Source organism: Excalfactoria chinensis, chromosome 5, assembly GCF_039878825.1.
Source record: "Excalfactoria chinensis isolate bCotChi1 chromosome 5, bCotChi1.hap2, whole genome shotgun sequence".
NCBI lineage: Eukaryota > Metazoa > Chordata > Aves > Galliformes > Phasianidae > Excalfactoria > Excalfactoria chinensis.
The window spans coordinates 46,167,924-46,186,480 of record NC_092829.1 but is presented as its reverse complement, the minus strand read 5'-3'; the positions used below and the strand labels follow the sequence as shown (position 1 = coordinate 46,186,480).

Genomic DNA, 18,557 nt, shown 5'->3' with positions numbered 1-18,557 from the left:
TTGAGGCCATTTTGAGCTAAAGAGTCTTAGTCCTTACAACTCTTCAATGTAGAAGAGTGTTTAGGCTTCCTGCAGTCTGTCAGGCTCTCCCAACACTTAGCCTGCCTTAAAACACTCTTGTCAGCCACTCGTGGGACCGCTGGGCACTGCTGCAATTCCCACTGAAACATCATTTGCCATTTTCACCGCACTGCCATCTGTTTGACTGAAAGTTTAATTTGTGCCTCATTCCTTATCATTTTTATCAACTGGCATTCAGCAAACGGCCTGACAAATGGGAAGGTCATTGAAGGCAATGGACAAATCATTTCCACGCAGAAAGAGCAAAGGCCTTTCAGGTGTAACTGACATACGTGCCCATTATCGAGAGGCATCTTAAGCTGACCCTGAGCTGATTAGCAGAGCAGAATTAGAACAGCGACCCAGGGCAACTAAGGACAAAGAGCTGTCCTTGTCCACCTTGCCTATCTACCAGGGCTCACATCAGCCCTGCTAGCCCCCCTCTGCCCTCTGCCCTCTGACCTCACCACAAAGCACATAACAGCACACCGAGCCTTCTGCTGGACCACAAAGCAAAGGAATGCAACCGTAGCATTTAAATAGTGACCAAAATCCAAAGGGTATCATTAGAGCTGCAAAGCAAGCAGGGCAGGAATGCACTCTGCTGTCCGACTTCTCTTTTACAACCAGAAAAGTTACCCCACTGGGGGCCTGTTTTGGTTCCTGATGGCCCTTGCAGATGTTTTGTAAGCCAGCACAAAGTCCACCTATCTCCACAGGTGGGCTAAAGTCAACGTTCACCTCCTTTCAGCTCAATCCAACGGCCCTCACTCAAACAGGGAAATATCGACATGATAAACAGCAGACCTGACCTCTTGGCTTCCAGCAATAGTGGTACCACAGGGACTGCTCCTATAAGGACTGTGCTGGCTTGGCACAGCCGCCAGCCTACACCTCAGTGTCACGTGCAGCTTCAGAGCTGTGCGAGGATATTGACCTCTTCGTGGCAGAGCCACGTTCCCCAGACTTCCACAATGACTGCAGTTTTCCCACGGCCAATGGTTCTGATCTATTTGTCATAAAGGAGGCTCGCTAATCATCATGAAAGCCTTGGAATAGCAGAGTTTGGGGGCAGTTTAGGGGCCATCCTCACACTTCTCCCCCCTTCCCTTGCAAGCACCTGAAATATTTCCTCTGTTGGTTCCCAGAAACATTCATCTCTGTGTGTTCAGAGGACGGTCTGACCTGCTGCGTACAGACAGTCTGATATACAGCGCTCTGCAAACCTGGAGTAACCTTGAATGCGGGGTGAAGGACAGGATGGACAGCAGGGACGGCCCTGCCTGGTGTGCCTGTGCCCTCTGGTGGTGCCGGACAGGGAGGACACAGGGCACCAGTGACACTGAGTCCCATGAGAACCACCATCGTGAGGCCTAATGCTGTTTTCTGCTCCAGCTGTACCTGTTTCTTTCCCCAAAGATCTTTTGCTTTCCCTTCTCTTGCTGCCTTTCAAGGCATTGCCGAGGGTGGTCCTCATCTCTGCTGGAACCTGAATTCTCTCCTGTGGTGCAGAAGAGAGGGCAAAGAGTGGTCTCAGGCTGGGTCAGAGCAGCGGTTGCTTTGCATTCCCAAATAAAATCTTGAGTGGTTTTTCCTTCTAGGTAATTGCACTGACTCATAGAATGGCTGGGCTTGGAAGGGATACTAAAGCCCATCCAGTTCCACCATGGGCTGGTTGCCACCCATCAGACCAGGGCCCCCACCAACCCAGCTTTGAGCAGCTCCGTGGACACAGACCCTGCAGACAGCCTGAGCCAGGGCTTCTTCATCCTCACACTGAAGGTCTTCCTCATATCTGATCTAAATCTCCCCTCTTTCAGTTTAAAGCCATTACCCCTGGGTCCTGTCCTACACTCCCTGATAAAGAGTCCCTCCCCAGCTTTCCTGTAGGCTCACTTTCAGGACTGGTAGACTTTCAGGTCTGCCCAGAGCCTTCTCTAGACAGGACCCCAGCTCACTCGGCCTCTTCATGGAACTCAATCCCAGCTGCTGGGCAGCCTAGAGTCCAGTGGGAACACAGCTGCATTTGGTGTTTAAGTTACCCTTTGGCCCTCCCCGAGCCCCACAGAACACAGTCACCTCAGCATTAGAGTCAATCACAGCTCAGCAAGGGGAGGAAGTTGAGAAGTCCACTGGGAAAACAAGTTATTCCTGCACCAGCTCAGAAGAGTATTTTGCTGCAGCCCAACTTGACCTTCCTTTTGGCAACTGAGCACACACACACAGCACACACACACACCCCTCGGCCAACCCAGAACTACAGCCAGACCTTTGAGGAGGCCAACAGCAAATGTTTATTTTTCCTTCATTAAAGGTGCAACCATCCTGTTGTTAAAGGGATGACAGCAGCTCAGTTTTCTTACAACAAAGACAGAAAGTTCCCACTGTAGCATCTCTCAGGAGAGGATGGAACCTAATGGAGTTGGGAGGGTGACTGAGAAAGGGCTACATCAACTACAACACTGTGTTAGTACAGTTCTGTGCAAACAAACCTGAGCTACAGCTGGACTCCACTTTCCAAAAGCCATAGTGATATCCTTCCCAGCACATTTTGAAGCATATAGCCACATCTCTCACATCCGTACAAAAATACCACAAGTTTCCTCATTGGGTATGGCAGCCTGTGAGATACTGGGTTTTCCAAATGGACATGCATCTCTAAGTCTAGTGTTAGAGCAGAGATGGAATCTCTGGGCCTCAAGGCTGTGCCCCAGCACGAGCATGATCCTTCTGGACATAAAGAACCTGGCCCAAGAGCGCATTTTCCATCTAAACAGTGTGAAGAGTGCCCAAATCTACCCTCAGGGTAGGAACAAAACAAAGGTATTTGTTTGTGGGTGAGGTTTGTATCTAGGAGTACCACCAGGGACTTCTGCACCGAGAATTATCACATGGTAACACGCTAACAAGGTCTGCATCTGCCTATGACAGCAACAGCAGATTATCGAGGCCAGGAGAAAATATCCAGCACTGAGTGCAGCCAAGCTGTGGCCAGCTGCAAGTTATGCAATTTCCCTACTTGCTTCCTTCTCCCAGAGGTCCCAGGTGCACAGCTCTGGACTCAACCCTAGTTGCTCCCCCACAGCTGGATTACAAACACCCAGCACCAAATCCCAAGGTAAAAACAGAAACCAGACCCTCTTGTGACTCAGGCTGGAAGAAAGATTCTCTTGCAGACTTCAGCACCCTCCACCCCAAAGAATGAGTGGAACAGACAGACAGACAGACCGCCAGCATCTGTCCTGAAAGACTTGCTTACTAAGAAGGGAGCCCAGGACTCCTCCTTTGCACAGGGCTGGCCTCAGACTACACCAAAGCAGACTGTATATAAAAACAAAAGTTTAAAAATAATGGATATACACTGCATATCTCCATAAGGGACAGTCTGTAGACAGTCAGTCCCAAGCAGCCAGGACCAGCCCAGCTCTCAGAGGGTAGCTTGACAGCTGCATTCCAGTCACACTGGGAGGAATGGGACAGCCAAAGGTAGAACTTGTGCTTTTTGCTCCATGATCAGCATCAGGCATAGGGAGGGAGAAGAGGGAACAAGGCCACTGCTGGAGAGACACTGCATTCATCTGTTTGGCAGACCACAACTGGTGAATCCTTCAGACAGGAGCAGTTTTTCTTCCAAGCTCAGGTCGCTGCTTACATCTCACTGGGATAAAACCCAAGTTTGGCCAGAGACATTTCCCTCCGGAGTCTCATCACTTCCCAGTACATCAGTTCCACTGCAAAGTGAAAAGGGAATAGGGAAGAAAAATGAAAAAGCAGGGAAAAAATAAAAATAAAAATCAGTAAGTGAGGTACAGTTAGACCCCACCTCATGCTACACGATGCTTTCAGTGCAGCCTGACAAGGCTCACCTCTAAATTGAGGGAAGCAGATATGCTGGAGGGTCCAGCAGGACTGGCCCAGCAGGCCACCCCTTTACTGGCTCTGCTTCAGGATATAGCTTCCAAGAAACTGCTGAGCAAAGAATGGGTGCAGCCATCCCTCCTCACTGCATCTTTTCTTTGCCATTTAACCATTTCTCAAAGATCCAGTGAGTTCAGGATATCCCAAGCTGGCCACACTCTTGTCATGCTGACAGGAGTCAGCCTTATGGCCTCAGAATTTTTCCCACCATCAAAGGTCCCACTGCACCCAGCTGCTATCCCCTCTTACCATCTTGCCTCACCAAGCCCTGCTGGATATAGCGAATGTATGTGAAGAAGTTGCACACCGCTGTGATCTGAGGAATAAAGAAAAGAAAAAAAGGCATCAGCTATAGAACAGCAGTGATCCTGGTGTTCAGCACCTGAGAAATGGCACTACATATCACCAGATACAACGAGACAGGAAGAAAGCTGTTAATCCAAGTTCCAGGTATCTGTATACCAGGATATTGCACTACCCACAAAGCTCACAGCTTTCCATCTCAGAACAGTTCCATCTCAGAACAGTTCTGGAGAGCTGAGGCACCCTGGGAAGGTGGAATACTCACCCTGGCCCTGCAGGACGGTGAGATGTAATAGTAATTCCCAGAATCCCCCAGCATGATGCGGTGTTTGCAGGTCCTGGGGAGGCCGCTTAGAGCACACTTCCTGCAGGCAGAGAGAGTGAAAAATAAACAGACTAGGCTATAAAGCAACCTCACGGAACAGCAGAGCACATCCCCAGGAGATGGAAGGTGGAGCTCAGAAGTCAGACCCGTATCAGTGAGCATTAAGAAAAACAAACCAACTGCAGCTGATAATTAGCCTTGCAACCCTAGAAGGATTCCACAAACAGCGAGTTTAGGAGACTTAAGCTAAAAATCTGGTACCCGTGCTCAAGCAAACCGAGGCGTTACCCTTAGCAGAACCACAGAAAGAGGTGAGGACAAAGCAGAGTATAACTCATGTCCTCTGGGCTCCGCACATCTCTGCCATGCAAGGTTTTTGCTGAAGGAGTTCTATCCAGGTGTTTCAGCTCTCCTGGTGAGATACACAGATGCCAGCTGGGGACAAAATGTGGTTTCAAAACAGATTACTCCAGCACTTGAACATAATCACCCCCCCCTGCTGGCAAGACACTGAACTTCATCCAGACTTGTCACGTTTCTTCACGCAAGGTGCTCTTCAAGGTATCCCTGCATGGATTTCACACACCACGCTACTGGGAAACATACAAGTCTGCCACAGCACAGGAAAACACACCCAAGGGAAGCGTTACATTTAAAATGAAATGATTGAATGAGCTACAAGAGGAAGCTGTCAGGTATTCCAAAGGGCCTAAGGATTTTGTATCACGCTTTCTCACAACCAACTAGCACAAACTCCATTGTCTCGTTCTGAGAACTGAAAATAGTTGCAATGCAGCCTTTATGCTAGGCTCCTCTTCCTTATTTCAGACTTGAAAGCCAAGTGGAGTAACTTTGTGCTGACTTCAGGGGGTTTTGGATATGGTTTCAGGTCCCTAAGAACAAGCCAGTTCCTTCCTGTGCTAACATGGAGAAGTTCAGCCTTACTACTGTAGAGATTTCAGACAAAGCAATAACAAAAGCACCCTTTTCAAGACAGCATGGTTCCCATCACAAAAAGATGTGACCAGCAAGGGTGAAGCACACCTCTATTTCCTTGCCATTTCCTTCCATTATTCTGAACGGTTCCCAGTACCAGCCAGTAACCTCCCCTTCACCATTGCTCAGCAGTAAAGCAGAATTTGTGTCTACATTGTCATTACCTCCTCAGAGATCTAATGGCTGCACGGCTGGAAGAGCTGCAAAAGCTACTCTGGGAACTGTGGAAGATGTCAACATACAAAGGATCAGATGTTCCAAAAAGCTTCTGAGAACACCTTGCTGCTTGCTTTCCATTGCCATCAAGCTCAGTTGCTGCCTGCCTAGACTCCTGAAAGCACTGCACTGAAGTCTGTACCACAGGGTGAAAGGGACCCAAGCTTTCTTCTTTCTACTCCACAGCACAACCAAAGGTGCCACAAAACCTTGCATTTTTCATCCAGGGAACAAATCAAACCCATTTATAATCAAGAGCAAGATTCTTTAACACCTTGTCAAGGTAGAAATTAAACTGAGTTAAAGAGTTTGGTTAGTTCAGCTCTAGCCTCAAAGCTGCTTAATCATACTAAACTATTGTTAACAGATCAGCCATTCTTGATCACCTACCAATACTTTACAATTTGTGATTGGAACACATTGCGAAGAGGGAAAAAAGCCCAAAAGGAAACCAGCAAGGATAAACACAGGATGGGCTGGTCCTGGCAGAGCTCTGACACATGCTGAGGAAACAATTTGTCTAGAGATGAGAAGAATAAAATGTAGAAAGAGGAGTATGAAGCCTGCACATGAGCAACACTCATTACAGGAACACCATTGCCTGGAAGGTGCTCTACTTGGAGGGAAGGGGGAAAAATTAAGGGACAGAGCCTCAAATGAAACTGAAATCAATAACTGAAAGTCCCCTGTCTTACTCTGAAAGATGATGTTACTCCTGCTAGCATTCCTTTTCCTTGAAGTCATCCGTCACATCAAACACAGTCACAGTATCAAGAGGGAAAGATTACATATATGCAGCAAGGAAAAGTTCAGCTAAGCTCAAACCCACCTGGAGCACCAGCAATGTTAGCAGCGCAAGGTGAGCTTGGGGGTCACAAGATACAAGACCGTGAGATAACGCAGCTCTGACTCAACTCTTAGACCCTATGTTATGCACAAGCCTTCAGAGAATATTAAAGAAGTTCATCTCTTAAGGAGGAAAAGGAAACAAATAAAACTCCTCTGAGCTGAGGGCACTAACACATGACTACATTATCTCCCAACCACTCAACTGCAGTATATCCAAGAAGAATTACATCAGCTGGTGAAGAGTTCAGAAAGTGGAGCTCAACTACCACCGATCTTGGGCTAGAAATACACTCAGCTGAGCCATGTTACCTGACTCAGCCAACTCCACGAGGCAGTGAGAGAAAACCAATAGCAAAGAGGGGACAAGAACAAGAAAGGTTCCTTACTTTGGCCCACCAGAGTCCTCTGCTGACACCTTCACCACAGGTAGCATCTGGGAAGCAACAGGCTCAATGGTAAGTGTATTCTGCTCCACAGCCACTCGCACCAGCTCAGACAGCTGCAGTAAAGAGAAATGACTGCAGATATGGATGTGCAAAGGTCACCTCCCTTAAAGGTGCACCTTTGATGCCACCAGACCGTGCAGTTTCTGTCCTCAGTTACCAGCACTCACCTCCTGCTTAGTAAAGTCCAGACAAGGTCCTACATCTTCTCGGTAAATTCTGTCCAGGAAGGAGCAGGATTTATCCAAAGTTGGAGATTCCTTCCAGGACTGGAACTCAGCAAATAAAATGGAATCGATCTGCAGATAATATTCAGGAGAAGACAGAAGGTAGGTGGAGGAAGATGTAACATGTCTGAAGATAACTAATGCACAGGCAACTTAACTATACAACATCTACTTTGGCATCTAGAAAGGTTTAGATATCACAGAAGTGCCTGAGGGAAGCTGGCTCTCTCCAAGGATCTTTTGTCTCCCACCCAGCTGCAGATCTGTGCCAGACCCATCCAACCAAGGTGGGCACATCCTGCCAGAAACCTGCAGAGATCCAGCTCTCCCACCTTCATCCAGGACAAGGCAGCACCACTAGAAGAAAAGCCACCACACAACTGCTGAACAAAACAAGTGCCCATGGCAGAAACAACGAGAGCAGCTGAATGGCAAAGCACAGTGTAATGACACCCAGGACACAGAACGCTTTTCTTATGAAAGGATTGCTATAGAAAAGGATGAAAAAAGGAAAAGAAAAAAAAAAAAAGGAAGCTATTAATATCAGCAGGACTACATCCAGAGAGACCAAATAACGGAGTATGCCAGCCCTTTAAAGGCCACTTCAACTGAGAATTCTGGTGTCTGTGGAGCTGAGGAAGTAATGGGAATGCTGGGCAATCACACTGGCATGCAGGGACAAGTGGAACATCAAACCTGAGTGGGAATAGCTTTCCTGATTGCAGTGATTGCTCACTGCCTTTTACAGGTGGGCTTGCAAGAATTATCACTCCTCAGCAACAAGGTACCCAAGGACAGGGCCTTGACTAGGTTGCTCCCTCCTACATTGCCTGACTGGAAATACGTCAGTGCTAGAGACTCTGGAACTGACATTTAAACCCCAGGCATTAGCCCAACCACCAACCCAACAGGGCAGCTGTTTAAAAGACCAGCAAATCCTGTTAAAGACGCTGAAAGGAGAAAGAGGACTACAAAAACATGCCAAACAATACAAAAAGCATGAAGGAACAAAACAGAAAGAGGTCTGAGACTTAGCACACTTGTATGCTATAGGGACCGCTCACCTCATACCAGCAGACAGCTTCAGAGCCACAACATGGAAAAACAAATTCAGGAAAACAAATAAAACAAAAATGGAGGTTAGCATAAAAGGAAGCTAGAACTGAAAGGCTGAAAGTGTGAGAGTTGGATGAGTCCCACCCCTCTCCAATCCTGTCCAGTACAGTTACCTGCCGCAAGGGTGAAGAAGCATCTGCCCCCACTGCCTGCCAGCCTGGCTCATAGGTGAAGTGAATAGCCTTCCCAGGGATGACACAAAGGAACAGAGAGAGGAGAGCAGGCACCCCAGACTTTGAGGCGAGAGAAAGAGACAGACAGTGAAGGAACACGTTTAGAGTGACAGGCAAGAAAGGGAAGTAAAAAAACCATAACAATACAAAAGGTACAGGCAGAGGCTCAAGGCTTCTTTTCCAGGGAACTAAGACTGATGCTATGGCACCACAAGGCCATAAACTACACCTTTCAACTTCAGCTTGAGGTGCTAAAAGGGAACAGAAATGCTGCAACTTCTAGGCTCAATTTAGGATGGGACAAATTTTCCATAAAGCACCAAGCTGAATGCCAGGTTCCTCATACCACCTCTCATACAGGCCATTAAACAACTTGAGAGGAATGGTAAGCATCGGGAGAGCACAAAGGGCATTAGAAGATTAAAACCACTTTCTTCCTAGCTCTCAAATTAGCTTCTAGCCAACTAAGTATTTGACTACAACTTCCAGCATATCTGGTTTGTTCTCTGATCAAGAGAAACAAGTATAGCAGGGCTTCACAGTTATTGAACTAATTTTTCCTTTGGTCTTCTTTTGGACATAGCCTTTGCTCCTCTCTGCCTGCAAACAGAGTTAAAGATCATCTTGCTAGAGGCCTCAGAATAACAGCTACAGCCAATCCTGCCTGAAGTGCTCCATCCAAACTAGCAACAACAGCACTACACGGAAATTAGCAAAGTAAATCCATTGAAATTGCCAACAGCGTTGCCAGCACAGTCCCCCTGTTAGGTGAAAGTATTAATTTCACCAGCTGCCCTTCTGCATACACCTTCTCACACAAGCCAAGTGACCAGGCCTCTCCACATACTCTCAGCAACTCTTCATGACAGAAGCCACAGCTCCAAAACAAAGTCATCAGGGAGACAAATTCCTACACTGCATTCACCTCATTTTCATTCTCCCTGCTCAAGTCTCCTTTCTGCTCTTCAGAGTAGCTGTGCACACATCTGGTAGTGGAAAGTTCCCAGCCAGAAGCTGCTAGCAGAAAAAGAAAAGCATTACACCCATGGTCACAGCAAGCACAGGTCTGCTGAACGAGGGAATTAAACAGGGTTTGGTTGAAAGATATTCACAAATTCTCTGTAGCCTTATCTGAACAGTTCCTCCCAGTGAGAAAGGCAAACATTAAACATGTGCTCTGCAAGAGAAGGAAGAACAGTGGCATACCCAAGAACAGAGAACAAGAGATATCAATGGAGACGTTGGCAGAAGTTGGTGGAGGAGTCTTGGAGCCCCAAACCAGGCCCTGATCATTGAAAGTCAAACCAGTTGGAAAAAAGAACAAAAGCAAATCACGCCAGAACAGGTAGCAGACTCAACTGCCAAGATGCATCAGAACAACTGGCTGCTGCTCAGCAACTCCCACCACATCCATTCTCAGCACTGCTAACTCTTTGGTCTGTCCATGCCCTCCAGGGGTCCCTCAGCTCCTTCCTCTAGCAGTTTTCCTAATGCAACTTTGAACTTAATTCCCAGAAGTGGAAATCTCTCCACAAATAGAAACCCTCCAGAGTTTGCCTCAGCACAGTTTAGGGAACAAGCCAGACTACTGCATGGATGGCTTCTCTCAGACAGATCCAAGCAAAACTTCCCGAACACAGAAACAGTAGTGGCTCCGAGGCTGGTGCAGTGAACAGCCCTCACCCACCTCTTTGCACTCACGACTGACTGGTGCTGGAGTTGCACTCTGGCTGACAGCTGTGACGATTGCACTGCTGGTGCTCTTGTTTCGCCCATGGCCTTTCCTGAAGACAGCTTTAGAAGGGCTCTGGAGCTGAGGGTGGAGCTCCCAGTTTGGGGAGGAAGGTGTAGATGTGATCACAAGTGTCTTCAGAGCTGTTACTTCTGCCTGCAGCATGTCGATCTGAGAGAGACAAGGTAAGAGTCAACAGCACCTTCAGCATCTGCTGAACTTGCTGCACTGCACCCAATGCTGTAAGGCCACAAGGAACCAGTTGCAAGCCCACTCCCCTTTCTCCCAAATGCCCATTGTCAGCCAAATTTTAAAGAGGAAAACAAGAACTAACTGGGAACCTATCCCACTGCTCCTCAGTCTGAGTGTATATTGCTCCAGTCTCTTTTTAGACACAATAACCCAGAAGTAATTTCACTTTCCAAGACGGAGGCAATCCAGCAGCCCTGTAATGCACCCTCATCAGCCCTGACCACATGGCCACAGCAATTACACAGTAGATTCTTCTACGTGGTTTCCCTCACACCCTTTTCCCTAAGAGGAGGGGGTGATCAGCAGCATCTGCAGGAGAGGGAGCAGACACTTCACCCTCCTCTCACGGCCAACCAACTGGTCACAGCCAGGCTGGGCCAGGACTGCCCCAACCCTGCAAAGAAATCAAGCCACAGAGAGAGCAGTTCTCACCTTTCCCCATGCCTCCTTCAGCTGCTTCTCTGACGCCGCCTGTTTTGTGTTTGCTTCTCTCACCATCTTGTGTGCCTCCTGGACCAGAAAGAGTTTTAGTCTGTCTGTGGCAGACCCGTCTTATACAGTCACTAGGGCCAGCCAAAGCTCTGCCATGTTTTGTGCTCTGTGCAAGCAAGCAGGTGCACAGACATCACTGCCACATCTGATTATTTTACTCTAACAGATGCGAAGAGTTTTGCCCCCCATAATTTCCCAGAAAAGGGCTCTCAGTGTCAGGGCATGGAGTGCATCCCCTTCCCAACAGCGCAGCTGGATAAACATAACAGTTCATCTGCTGAGCCCAAGGTTATCTTCTCCAATCATAAGAGGTGCTGCATAAAAAGCCAGAAGAAATGGCCTGCCCTTCTTGCCCTTGGGATATGCTTTAAAGCCAAAGTTTTAACGTTGGCACCCACCCATGCTAGATCATAACTGTGTAGTCCAATACTTTTGTGACTGATCCAAAGACAATGGCTTAGCTTCCTGGCATGACTTGAGATGCGTGTCACCACTTCAGACTTGCTGGTTCATCACTGGACTGTTTCTGACCCTGATCACTGTCTCTGGCACAGATCCTCATCCAGACTCACTGATCCACATCTCAGCTCCTCATTCAGCCACTGCCCTGCTGCACTTGCCTGATTTGTTACCGCACTCTGTTCCTACCTCCTGCATGGAGCAGCCAGCCCTCACTGCTCTGAGCACAGCTGCAGCGCAGCAGCAGGAGTGGAAGCTCAGGTAGGGCCTAAATTTAGAAGCAACATCCCACAGGAAGGGTGAGGTGGGTGGTATCAGTCCCAGTGAAGCCACAGCACTGCCTGGAAGCACTCTGCCCAAGGCCACCAGGTGAAGGAGAAAGCCCTCAGCTGAACTTCTCCGAGTTCACCTTACACTCAGCACCAGCTTATGTTTCACAGGTACAGTTGGGTTCTGGCTTCCCTCACTGTCCAGTCAGATCTATCCACAGATTAAAGCTGTTGGTAAGTGGGATCATGGGATCGCATCAGACAAGAATCAAATTAACAGTAACAACAACAAAAAAATAAACCGAACAAACAAAAAAACAAACCACAGCAGATGCTGTTCAGACTACAGAGCAGGTGCAAGAGAAGGCCAGGAAGCCACGCTCACCTCCAGCTCCAGGCATCCCCACATCTGGTTTCATTTAGGTTTGCAACCATGGAACCTGTTGTGCTCTTTATGTCACCCCACAGCTGCTAGGGGGGGAAGGAACGTATGCAAATCCTCCCCAGAAGCAAGTACCAGCCCCCAGGAGGGTCTGCCCACAGCACTGTGCAGCTTTCCAAATGCAAATGAACAACAAGGACTGAGGAAGTTGTGGGAGTTTAACACGAGTATGGCTGGAAGTTCAGAGAAAGTCTACCTCAAAGGAATTGGAAGCAAGCTTAGCTTAAGAAATGATGGGAAAAGGAAGAGGGTGGTACCTCAAACAAGCTAGCTGTTAACTCTTCTAGCTCCTGCTCCAACTGTTCTCTGACTTTTGACAGCCTCTCACATTCTTTGTCCTTCAGCTTCAGCTCCTGTTGAGGAAATAGGAGAGGGATGCATGAGCTCCTAGCAGGACCCAGCAGTGCTGATGCCTGCCTGGCCTCACCTACAAATCACACCCTTTCCCCTCCATACCCCTGCACTGATCCTGGACCTGAGACTCCTGTCACAGCACTCTGTGCCACCAGAAGCATCCCTCCACAAGCCGCAGCAGGCTTTTCAGGTTGGAATTGCTTGTTTATCATTAGGCTCCATATTACAGAAGGTAATATCATTAAGGTTGAAAAGACAGCTAAGATCAACTAGCCCAACAACCAGCCCATGCCTGTGACTGCTCTAGACCAAGTCCTTCAATGGCTCCACACTCAGCTCTTTTCACATGCTCTAGGCTTTACCTTTTGTGCTTTGTGCAGCTCTTCCTTCAGGAACTCAGAGCCCTTTTCCCGGATCTCCACCGAAGAGCTGCGGAGACGCGAGACGTTGAGCTGCTCAGTGGACTGGCTGTCATCCCCGCAGCCTGCATCCTGGCATCCAGTCTCTGGCTCCTCCTTGCTGCCTTTGGCCGGCATTAGTGGTTTCCAGTATCCCACAGCTGGTTGCTCCTGGCCGTCTTCCTCAAAATGGGTCTGGCTGTAGGGAACCAGCACAGTGAAACTTTATGTGGAGGTGATCAGCAAACCTGCCAGGCTGAGAAACAGCCTCAGAGGCAACAGCAAGGCAAGCCAGCCTGAGTTCTCCCAACATTGCAGGGAGGCTGAGGGGTACCGTACCGAACAGGACATTCAGCAGTGAGCTATGCTGTACCTTCAGGCTCCCAAGAGCACAGAAGTGAAGCAGGGAGGGTGAAGGCATACAAAGAAACTGGCTTAGAGGACCTCCCTTTGTGCCCCAGAGCAGCAGCAGCTCCTCTGCCTGCTGGCTGGGCTTGCCTGCCCTCAGCAGAATTTCTAGGGAGGTAAGTCCTTGTCAAACAAACCATCTTCTCGCAGCCAGTTCTTCAAACAGAGATTGAGAGAGCTGTGAAATTTAACTGGAATGAGCTGCTCATGCACAAATACTGTTTAGGAGCATGGTTAAACAAGCTGTTCACCAGATTCCTCGTACTGCCCTCTTAAATACAAGCCAAGGCCAGGAAAAACATTTGTCGGATTCATTTGCTGCAGGTGCGAGCATCAAACAAATCAGAACAAATGAAGATGGCGAACACCCATCCGTGAGTTTCAGCCCTGAAGTCCCTCATAGCTCAGACAGACCCTAAGCAAACACTGAAGGCAGAGCAGACCTACAAAATTCACAACTTGGCCATTTCTCTTTTCTTCTTAAAAGCTCCCAGATATACACACAGATATCGCTTCCCTACTGGATTACTTTGCGCTTTTGACATGAATTCCTTTGAGAACAGCAACAGAGAGGAGACAGCGGCCCAAAGCAATGAGTTGGGAGGAAATCTCTGCTATCCTGGGATCTTCAATAATCACACCTAGTACAGTGTGAGATGCCTGCACTCCTGGCAAGAAGGGCTTGTTTCTCAACAGCAAAGCACTGCCTCACAGACAACTCTCTACACACAAAACATAAGTAGGAAAGCAAAGTTAAAACACCTCCTCGTTTTTCCTTTCCCAAACAGCACATCTCAGACGTTTAACTCAGGACAAAGCAGGAAGACTAAACACAGCTACTCCAGGAGTGCCATTCTTGAGCGTTTTCAGAGAAAAACAGACCACAGCTGGCTTATTTAGTACTCCAGCAAACACTCCATTGGCCTAAGTTCAGGGACGCTGCTCCCCAAACCAGAGGAGGAGCAAGGAAAAAAAACAGTACAGCTTTGACATTCCATAGCAATACAAAGACCACCACCCTCCTCACTTCAGATCCAGACTTCAACCCCACAGGGCAGGAAGAGGCTGGGTAGGGTTTGCAGCTGCTGGGGTGTTACAGGAGGAAAACACATGCTTGAATGCCTGTCCACGTGGCAGAAAGTGTGGCCTGCCCACTGTTTTCTGCAAAGAAGCTCAGGTAGCACAGGGAGTGGTGTGAAAGCGCACAAAGGGAAACCTCTTTGAGGCAAGGGATGAGTAAGGGCACAGGACCATCCACGACGCCATGCCATGCAAACTGGACACAAGTGGGAAAGGGCAGCATGCAGTCAGTGTCATAGATTTTGCTGATCTCTTTATAGAACAAGAACAAGTAAGTGAGCATCAGCAGTGCTGGAAGGGAGGAAAGGGTTCAGAAGGAACGGTTGACATGACCTGGTTTTACTAGATCTAGAAGGAGCTTGTTCTGGTGATAAATGCCATTTGGAAGTATAATAAATAACATAAGGGAGCACCTTAGGGAAGGAAAACGACAGACAGCACTGCCATGCAAAGATAATTCATCCGAAGCTACTCAGCACGCTGGAGCTGCCGATAAAAACGCCATATACACACATGCATGCATAGATCTGAGCGAGCGACTTGTGACCAATGGAAACTCCCAGAGCACGCTGGCACCTACTCTTGTAAGTGCAAGAGAGCGCACGCATGGTGCACACTGCGTGGTGTTCAGACAGCACAGCTCTCGCTGTAGTCAGGCTGCTCTCTGGACACATTTGGGGAATCAGAGAAAGGTCAAGATGAGCTATGGCAGCACTTACCTAACGAGGGCCATTGCTATGGAACAAGGAGGTCTCCAAGGGCTCCACTCAGGAAGGGGAGGTATCGAGCAAAGGAACGACCCAATGGAAAGGAATGAAGCCCATCACGGGAAGGTGGAGACTCGATGAAACCAATTCATCCTCGCCGCACGAAGCCAGGGGAGGTTCTCTGCGATGGATCTGCCACGAAGCAGGGAGAGCATTCCAAACGCGTTCGTTCAATAGTTAAACCAAATCTCGGATGGCCCCGCGGAAGCCCTCCCTGCAGAGATCAGACGGGCAAACCGCAGCAAGGGCACGGCTCGGGGTCTCCCGCATTAGCCAGGAAGCTCCCTAGGAGGGCCCCAGCGGGACCACCCGCACTACGGCCAGAAGGGGACAACTAAAAGAGCAGAAAGGGAAAACCGAAATCAGGACCAAACAGCTGCAAAAGAAAATGACCAAGGAAAGGGACGCCACAACAGCCCTCTTAGCTACTAAGAGTCCAGCTATTGGCATAGAATAGGAAGGGAAAAAAACAGATAAGAACCGTTTCCTCGTGACTCGAGCTCTCAGAGGAAAGTTATCAGTGCATTAGAGCGGTGCGCTGTTGCACCGGGACGGACGGCAGGAAGGCACGGAGCGTCCCGCTGGCAGAGCGGTACCGGCCGCTGCCGCCGCGCCCCGACGGCACCCGCCGGAGCGGTGCACCTGTGCTCTGCTCCGATGCGCTGCGCTCCTCGGGAAGCGGGCCGTATCATACCCGTCCCCCAGGCGCGAGAAAAAGGCAAACGAGAGGAGAACCGAAAGAGCCCAGCACAGCAAGCAAAAAAAAACCCAAAACCAATTAAAAAGGAAGGCACGCAAAAAAGCCGAGCACAGCACAAACCTGCCCCAAGTTGGATTCCGCAGAAAAGGCCAAACAAAAAAAGTGCAGGGTCGGCAGTTTTGCAGCTTCCTGCCGCGCCGACCCCGCGGTTTCCTGCGGATCCGCGCACGGCCGCTGCCTGCGGGCTGCTGCCCGTCCCGTGCCGGGAGCGGCAGCTGACAGCGCTGCGTGGCGCCCAGCAGCCCGCACGGACGCGGCGCGCCTCTGCCCGGGCGGCCCCGCAGCGACACCCGGCCGGACCCCGCCGGCCGCACACCTACCCCCGCTTCATGCCGCCGGCGCCTCACGGCGGCGGGGGAGACGGAGAAGGAACGGCCGCCGCCGCCATTCCCGCAGCCCGCCCGGCTCCGCGGGGCCGCCCCGAGGGGAGGGGGCAGAGCGAGGCGCCACGTGACTGCGGCGCGGCCCCGAGGGAGGGCGGATGCGCGTGCGCGCTGCCGTCCGTGCGCCGTGCTTTGGGGGGGAGGTGGGACGGCTATGGGGTCGTGGGTGAGGCTGCCCTGTCCTTGAACACCTCCAGGGACCGTGACTGCACCACTCCCTGGGCAGCCCGTGCCGCCGCATCGCCGCTCTTCTGTCAATAAATGCTCCCTGACATCCAACCTGGACCTCCCCTGGCGCTGCTTGTGGCCGTTCCGTTATATTACAGCCCAGTCCCACCTGGTCACTAGGATCCAAGGTGACTACAAGGCAGCTCAAGCTCTGAGGTCCCAGAGCAAAGTGTCCGAGATGGCCACATCCGTGGCTGTAACCTTTGTTACCTGCTGGGAGCTTTTATGAGGAAGGGGAGACCTGCAGCTCTGCAGGCAGCACCAGAACTAATCAGTTGTAATGATTAACTCCCAAGGCCTGGCCGGCAGAGACGGAGGGTCCTCGGGTTAGAAAGGCAGAATTGCTTCCAGAGTCCAAAAGGCAGCAAGAGAATGTTTCCAGCCGGGTTGTCTGATGGAAGGCTTCTAGGCTGGGAGGCAGTGACAAGAGCCAAACCTCCCAGTCACACTCACGGGTGGGCCAACGAGCTACAGGCACCGCTTCCAGGAAGGATGAGCCTTGCAGCTGTTCAGATTGCAAACCAAGGGACCCCAGGCTGGAAGGGCACTGAAACTGCTCTGCAAACCCATGGGGGAATTCACCAGCAAATGTTAAGCTGGGCCAGGCAGCGAATATAAGAGGGGGAAACAAAAAAAGGACATTCTGTGAATGCCAAGAGAAATAGGTGTTATCTTAGATGCTGAAAAGCAGGAGTAGAACCCAGCAAACTCAGAGCAGATGTTATTGCCATGAAAATGAGAATGAAAACAAGAGTGTAACACTCCAGGATCCATCCACCCACTTGCTCCCCTCCCTCCAGCTGGCCTCCGCCAGCCATGCAGCTTGTTTGCTCAACTGGCGAGGAGGGCTCCAGCAAGGCTCCTCTGGGATCTCTGAGGCCAAGATCTCCAATTTCACAGACGAGATCTGCCTTCAGCACCAAACAAACTGCTGCCCATTTCCCAGGGCGACAGGGTGGAAGAGGAGAATGAAAAAGTAGAGAAAGAAGAGCAGCGGGGCTTCCCCCTGTGGGTAGCAGTGCGGTATTGCTCAGGCAGATGCAGCCTGGCACGGTCCTGCCGTGGCACTGGAAGCACTGCTGAGCCCTGCCAGATCTCAGCTGCTGCTCTCCTGCTGACAGCAGTGCTTTTTGGAACAGCTCAGCCTGAGCCCAGGGGAAGAGACATCGAGACAGGAAAAAGAAGAGCAGCTGGAAAACCTGGAAAGAAAGGAGGACTGTCCAAACAGCGCATGGTCCACAAAGACAGAAATTAGCACACACTGAGCGCCCTCAGCCTGCCCTGAGTTCCATGGATCCCTACTGAGATGGATTTTTGCCACGAGTCCTGCAATGTAAAGGGAAGAGGCCTGAGGTTCTTCACAAAAGCACTGATGGTCACTGCATCCTCTCCAAAGGCTCACGGCAAGCTCAAACGTCAGAGTCAGTCCTGTCTATGAAAACAGCACTTCCTCAGATACTTTCATATTTTGGTGGTTTTTTTCCACATCACATTCCGAGGAAGAGTGTTAGCTTGAAAAAAATAAAACCCATCAGCGTCTGTCTTGGCACTGGAAGCAGAGATGGGAGAGGGGTTTCACTGAGCTTTGGCACCCGTGGTGTCCTGAGGAAAGCACTTGTTCTCTGTCAGACTGCAGGGAGGGCTCTGTCCCCTTCCCGGAGGCAGCTGCAGCAAATGAATTTCAGTCAGCGCAGGGGGAGGGATTCGTTTCCCGTCACAGTAACCCAATCTGCACATCTGCAAGATGGAGAAAATGGGAAGGATTCCAGGGCCTGCAAGGACACTGGGAAGGCAGCGAGTCTGAGGATGGACGTCAGTGCATCCTTGCTCCTCCTCTGCTGCTTTCAGACTGGCAATTTGCTTAAGGCCTGGAAGAACTGAGGCCACAGGGAATGCAGAAAGTGATC

The 18,557-nt window shown here is 50.0% G+C and overlaps 1 protein-coding gene across 2 annotated transcripts; it reads right to left on the bottom strand.

Moving 5' to 3' along the window:
• Positions 1 to 2,333: 2,333 nt before the first annotated feature.
• RAB3IL1 (RAB3A interacting protein like 1) lies at positions 2,334 to 16,483 on the bottom strand. Of its 2 annotated transcripts, XM_072338983.1 has the most exons (12): positions 16,360 to 16,483; positions 15,232 to 15,411; positions 12,989 to 13,223; positions 12,530 to 12,625; positions 11,043 to 11,120; positions 10,314 to 10,529; positions 8,402 to 8,686; positions 7,281 to 7,409; positions 7,054 to 7,166; positions 4,547 to 4,646; positions 4,228 to 4,294; positions 2,334 to 3,791 (listed from the first exon to the last, which is right to left on the bottom strand). In XM_072338983.1, exons 2-12 carry the CDS (start codon positions 15,243 to 15,245, stop codon positions 3,709 to 3,711), a joined length of 1,416 nt encoding a protein of 471 aa, XP_072195084.1. In that variant the 5' UTR covers positions 15,246 to 15,411; positions 16,360 to 16,483; the 3' UTR covers positions 2,334 to 3,708. The 2 variants fall into 2 exon arrangements, with proteins under 2 accessions (XP_072195084.1, XP_072195085.1); XM_072338984.1 differs by lacking the exon at positions 8,402 to 8,686.
• Positions 16,484 to 18,557: the final 2,074 nt, after the last annotated feature.